Source organism: Eschscholzia californica, unplaced genomic scaffold (assembly GCF_041429995.1).
Source record: "Eschscholzia californica isolate CP2 unplaced genomic scaffold, dmEscCali1.0.p SCAF_1, whole genome shotgun sequence".
NCBI classification, from domain to species: domain Eukaryota; kingdom Viridiplantae; phylum Streptophyta; class Magnoliopsida; order Ranunculales; family Papaveraceae; genus Eschscholzia; species Eschscholzia californica.
Window position 1 is genome coordinate 62,976,506 of NW_028238198.1, and position 6,559 is coordinate 62,983,064.

At 38.2% G+C, this 6,559-nt stretch overlaps 1 protein-coding gene across 1 annotated transcript; it reads right to left on the bottom strand.

Annotated features, from left to right (window-relative positions):
• Positions 1 to 662: 662 nt before the first annotated feature.
• On the bottom strand, positions 663 to 3,495 carry LOC147568114 (S-adenosylmethionine synthase 3). The gene is made up of 2 exons (XM_086654549.1): positions 3,268 to 3,495; positions 663 to 2,241 (listed from the first exon to the last, which is right to left on the bottom strand). Exon 2 carries the CDS (start codon positions 2,237 to 2,239, stop codon positions 1,073 to 1,075), a length of 1,167 nt encoding a protein of 388 aa, XP_086510675.1. The 5' UTR covers positions 2,240 to 2,241; positions 3,268 to 3,495; the 3' UTR covers positions 663 to 1,072.
• Between the last annotated feature and the right edge of the window lie 3,064 nt (positions 3,496 to 6,559).

The following is a 6,559-nucleotide window of genomic DNA, read 5'->3' on the forward strand; positions in this document are numbered from 1 at the left end:
TGCGCAATAATAATGGTGGAGAGTTTTATCAGAGTTCTCCAGTGTTCAGTTATTTATTCTTAACACTTTCATCCTCCTCCCTCCTATTTTAGAAAAAGTAGCGTGACTTACTCTCCATGCGCAATAGGTGTCAAATGAACTAGGCCGAATGGCGAATGAAGGACCATCTCGCAGTATCCCTCTCATGCCCCACTCTTCCTCTTCAAGTATTAGAGAGGAGTAAAGGACAGAGATACAAAAAAGAAAAAGAAAATAGGGGGTGGTGATGAGAGGTGATTGTGGCTATATAAAGATGAAAATTAGTTGAGGTGGGCCATTTTATCCGCACATGTTAGTTTGGCTGCTGATTTAGTGCACATGTTAGTACGTTGAGGAATTTAGTCGCGGATTTTAGCTTGCAGAGCGCACAAATTAGCTGCCTACACTCGCACCAGGCGCGCGATATAAGTATGGACGTCAGCCCTAACAGAAGCTCTTCTCGGGGATAACAAATCATCCAAAAAGTTCAAATCTCAATCTTACATCCATTTCAGCGTCCGACTTAACATAATACTCCTCTATCTATTTCCCCTTGTAAGGGATGAAAAAAATTGCAGGATCATTTGGAATACTGAAGGGATTAAAAAGTTTACTCAACTAAAGAGACAAGAACAAAAAAAACATATTGCAAATAGCAGTTCATGCATTAAGCTAGTTCTGGAACCCAAGAAAACCAACCTAATCAAACAAAGTTGGTAGGAACAAATTAGACTCCTAGCTGCTGCCTTAGTGCCTTAGGAGAAAAAATAATCACTAAATCCCATAAAAAAAAACACAGACCAAAACACAGCCACAATCTCAAAGCTAGCCACCCAAAAAGTCGGAACGTTGAATCCACTTCAAGAGCTCTCTAGCTTCGAGCCCTGCCTTTTCGTCTACTAACACAATATTCCTAATTTCAACCCCAATAGAGTACACATATTATAATGACAGATACTGCTTTATCTTTCTCCATTTAACTATTAGATAAAGGTAAACTAGAACTTAAGCCAAACGACTCTCTGCAAAGTAGTAGGCTTTCGAGAGAATGAACTCAAGCTTTAAGGACCTTGACAGTCTCCCATGTGAAATCGGGATCGTCACGACCAAAGTGTCCGTAAGCAGCAGTCTTTTGGAACCTGAAGTTCCCTCCTCTCTTAAGGTCGAGGTTAATCGACATCATTCCTGGCCTGAAGTCGAAGTTTGCCTTTATCAGAGCTAAGATATCCTTGTCAGGGATTGTTCCTGTTTTGTAAGAGTCAACAAACACAGAAAGTGGTTCTGGTACACCAATTGCGTATGAAACTTGGACAATGCAACGACGAGCAAGTCCTGATGCAACTATACTCTTTGCAGCTTGTCTAACGATGTAAGCACCAGATCTGTCCACCTTTGTTGGGTCCTTTCCTGAGAAAGCACCTCCACCGTGTGCACCCCAACCACCATAAGTGTCGATAATGATCTTTCTACCAGTTAGTCCTGCATCTCCATGAGGTCCACCGATAACAAAACGACCTGATGGGTTCAAGTGAAAGATGGTTTTGTCATCAAGGTACTTGGATGGGATTACGGGTTTGATTACGTGTTCCTTCAAATCAGCAGCAATCTGATCGTTTGTAACAGTTTCGTCATGTTGAGTTGAGATAAGAACAGTGTGGACCCTGATAGGAACCATGGCTCCGTTGTCATTCTGGTACTCTACTGTCACTTGGGTCTTTCCATCGGGCCTCAACCATGCACATGTCCCGTTCTTCCTCACCTCGGTGAGCTTAGCTCCGAGCTTGGTAGCAAGGACATGAGTTAAAGGCATCAACTCAGGGGTTTCGTCTGTGGCATAACCGAACATGTGACCTTGATCACCAGCACCAATCTCTTCGGGCTTCTTTGTGAGATGACCGTGGACACCTTGGGCAATGTCAGGGCTCTGTTGCTCAATGTTAACAAGAACCTTGCACTTGTCAGCATCTAGACCAACATCAGCTGAAACGAATCCGATGTTTCTGCAGGTGTCTCTAACGATCTTCTCGTAGTCGACTTGGGCCTTGGTGGTGATCTCACCGAAGACCATGACCATGTTTGTTTTGGTGCAGGTCTCGCAAGCAACTTTGCTCTCGGGATCTTGCTCTAGGCAAGCGTCAAGGATGGCATCAGAAACTTGGTCACAGAGCTTGTCTGGGTGACCCTCGTTGACAGATTCGGAGGTGAAAAGAAAGGTTTCCATATCTGAAATACATGAACATTTGAGCATATTCAGTTTAATTCTTCTATAAGAAACAAGATTGATTAATCTATTATTCTATAACACAAGGGGTCAGATAACTTATTAATAACTAATTTCAAATTGCTATGAGTTGCTAAAACACAAAGTTGATTCGAAAATTAGAGATCCACTTGAAATGCCCTAAGAATCTAAGGTCTATATTTTTTTTTTGTTGAGGTATCTAAGGTCTATATGATGATTCTTAAGAAAGAAATTGGTTTACTTACTCATTAACAATTACAGAAATATAAACTTAAACATAGCCTTCTAAGTAGTGTTTGTTTTTTCGCAAGTCAAATCTACAATCAGACTCGAGGTCTGAATGGGGCCGAGGAACCGACTCAGAAGTTAAATTTCAAAATGTTTTTTTTTTTTGTCTTGACTCATGATGTGAAATGGTTGAATTGAACTGATTTTTGGTCCATTTAATCCCATTTGAGTCAGACCATTCAGATTCAAACAGAGTCAGAGCTAAACAATTAAAAAAACAAAAACCACCTTCTAGGCTTCTACTACCTAGATCTGATCTGACCTACGTCATTAATCATCAAACAAACAGAAATTTAGTTTCAGATCAAAACAAAACAACACGTAATAGATAAACAATCTTCAAAATGTAGATCTAAAATCCGTGGCAACTACATTTCTAGTATCCATAATCACAAACGTTAATTACATACAGTGAAATAATAACTTAAAATTACTAGATCTAATTGTTAAACCGAAAAATTCAAACTCAAATTTCAGAATTCAGATATAAGTCAGCATGATTAGATCATCAACCTCAATTTCACAATTTAAGGTATTAACAAATACTAGAAATTGTAATAGTAAAAGATCCATAAAGGTTGAAGGAAAATCAAAACAAGCCATTACCAAGCAAAAGGAGATCTAAACAGATACAGAACAAAAGAAGCAAGAACAAATGAGATTCTAGTTAGAAAATTGAAGAAACAGAGATAGAGAGAGAGAGAGAAGACGGAATTTACCTTTCTCTCTCTAGAAAAGAGGAAATGCGCAAGGAGAGAGGTTGGAGGAGAAATGTGAGAGAGAGAGAGAGAGATCTTGAATTGAATAAATGGAATGGGAATAGGATAGTGATTTATATAGGGAGAAAACACAAGGAATTCTTTGGAAAGCAAATCTCGTATGACCCGCGTTTCTTTTCTTCCCTCCGGGCTCCAACTACTAACCTCACCAAACCATTCACTCATTGCCAACCAAATATTTGCTGGATAAGCGAAAGCTAAGGAAACGTCTTTGCCACGTGGCTTCTTTTGACTGGTGGATCTTAGCTCTTAAAATTGTCGGTTCTTACTTTATTTGGAAAATAAACGTTTCATTCCGGAACAACCATAAAGGGTACACCTCAAAACCGATCCTAAAAGTGTCGGTTACTATTAAATTTTGACATTGGTAACATTTTTTTTTTGGGGTAGATCCAGATGCAACTTGCAAATAATATATAGAGAGAGGTACGAGGCAATGAAACCACTTTTTTTTTTTTTTTTGAAGTAATAATACAAGTTGGGATGTTAAAACGATCCCAAAAATCAGTAGCATGGTTCAAGAAGGCATTGTTTGCCAAGCTATGAGCCAAGGTGTTACATTGTCGATAACAAAAAACAAAGTGGATCGAATCAAATTCTTCAATACAATGACGAATGTCGAGTATGATTGATCTAGCTTCCCAAGGTATTGTGTCTCCCTTTCCATTAATTGTGTCAACAATTAGTTTGCAGTCTCCTTCGACAATACAGTTTTGTATATCCAACCGATGTGCCAATTCGACTCCCATGTAAAACGCCCAAGCCTCAGCTACTATCACAGAAACATTTCCAAGGTGTTTCGAACAACCTCCCATTAAATCACCATTCCAATTTCTGGCTACTGCGGCACATGTTGATCCTCGTGGTAAAACCGACCCGTCTACATTGATTTTATATTGTTCCGGCTCGGGTGGAATCCATTCATGATGTAATAGTCGATTGTTTGATGGCAAGGATATGGGTGTTGCAATTGGTAGGAAGAAAAGGTCTGCTAAGTAACGACTGATAATAGTATTTGTATTGAAGATAGCCGAGTTAAAAATCATATCGTTTCTCTCTTTCCATATATTCCACATAAGCAGGGAAGCTTTATTGAACATTAAGTAGGAATCGGGTTTTGCGATCCATATGGACAGATTCGAGATGATATCTGATGGTCCATCCGTTTCTATAGTAACTCCAATTTGTTGGTATAAGTGTTGTACCCGGTTGCAATGGAGTAAGAGATGGGATGTCAATTCTTCAAATGTGTTACAAAACGGACAAAGGAGATGAATATTTTGTACAAATCGACCTATATTAGTTTTTACTGCCAAACCACCGTGAACAATCTTCCATATAAAATTTCTCACCTTAGGATATAATGTATCGTTCGCCCAAAATGATTTCCAGTCGAAAGTTGGCGCTTGATACGAAGGTTGATGTAGGGTCAGTAAGCTTTTATAAAAAGACTTGGTACTGAATGTGCCATTCTTTGTTGGTGTCCAAATTAGACAGTCTTCCATATCTTCATGAGGTATAAAAATACTAAATATTTTGGAAGCACTACTTGGATCGAAAAAACAGCGAATTAAATCAATGTCCCACGATTTACTGCCAAGTGAAAATAAATCCCTCACAAATATAAGTTGACTCGGCCAACCTTCTGGTTTGTCCAAGAGAAATTTGTGTAAATCTGGAATCCAAGGGTATTCAAAGATGCGAATCGAAGCTACTTAATTGATAGTTACACTTGATAATGTCGACGTTTGATTGACCTTAATTCATGTGAAAGGTCGGTTTCGTGTTAACTTTTAGATTCTAATTCATATTTTTTCAGTCAAAGTTGGTCGAGATTCCAACATTTTTACGGACAAAAGATTACGCCCTGAAATCTGAAGAAAGACTATAATAGTATCAGTATTTGTAGAGCAACAGGCATGAGGGTAGCTGGCTTCTTAGTTGTTTAATTTTGTTCTTTTCGGTTCTTGTTTTTGATTCTCTAACCTTATTAACTGTTAGATTCTTTAGATGGTTTCATTCTTTAACCTTATTAACTGTTAGATTTTTTAAGATGGCTTCTTAATTAAAGTGTTTAAGTTGTGAAGAGAGTTTTAGTAGCTTGTTGAGAGAGTGGAAACACGAGATGTGCGTGTCTAAGTGGGAAGGGTGGAGTGTTAGATTAGGAGTGGCATGCCTAGTGCCCACGTGAAATGTTCATGTCACAAGACTCAAGACTTTCAACATTCATTATTTGTCTGAACAAAAATACGTCTTATTGTTTTCCAGATCAAGATTCTTTTTTTGATGTCGTTGAAATTCCATATCCGGACTTGGATGAAGAATCCATAGAACTTTCTTCAATAAAATAAAAGTAGTGAGGCAGTTCATCATCTTTAACAAGAGTACTCTCAATTGATCACGCTAGCACGGCTCTAAAACTTTATGTTCATTAAGATTATCGGGAGGATTCGGACAGATAATATATATATAAAAAAAAAAGTTAATGAATAATATCAATCTACGGCACAACGTTATGAATTGGCACTCACAAGACAATTAATATATTGTTGGGGCCAAGAATGCAATACTGAATAAGATGTTTTTAAGGCACCTCTTTTAAGTATTAGAAACACCCCCCTCAAAGCAAATTGAGTTGTACTGACACGCGGAGACCGTGATGACATTTTCTTATAGACCAATTTGACTAATTTTGGGTCAAACGGCTTATTTTTAATCCAAAATTAATTCAAGAGTTTTCGATTTTTATAGACCTAATCCTATGTTAAAACTGAGGAAACCTTCATTTCACTTTTTACTTAGAATACAATATTTCTCGTTAATTGAATAGGAACAATCGAATACCGTCGAGATAGCACTTCAAAACCCAACAGCCGCCTGTTTATTGAATCGGACCTGTTAAATTTAGCCCCCCTACAGTTTCTGGACGTTCATGGGTTCAGACGAATGCATATGGTGGGTTTCAAATTTTCGGACTTCTTTTCCAACCTTGTAACCCACTATCACATCGACACTTGAAGCTCCCCAGCTTTAAATAAACAGCAGAATGTTAAAATGTTGACGAAAATGAAGAAGGGTTTGTATTTAAGAATGATTGTTACAGGATAATTAGAACCAGTCATATGTACAGCTACTAATATTGTCTGCCGTGCCATTCCTGAAACTCGCCTTTAGTATGTCTCACACACAAGAGAAGGGTTCTTAACTTCTTAAGAAGAAGACCACACTCTAT

Bases quoted from the DNA above. Each gene is read 5' to 3' on its own strand.
- LOC147568114 (XM_086654549.1), bottom strand. From the start codon at position 2,239: ATGGAAACCTTTCTTTTCACCTCCGAATCTGTCAACGAGGGTCACCCA.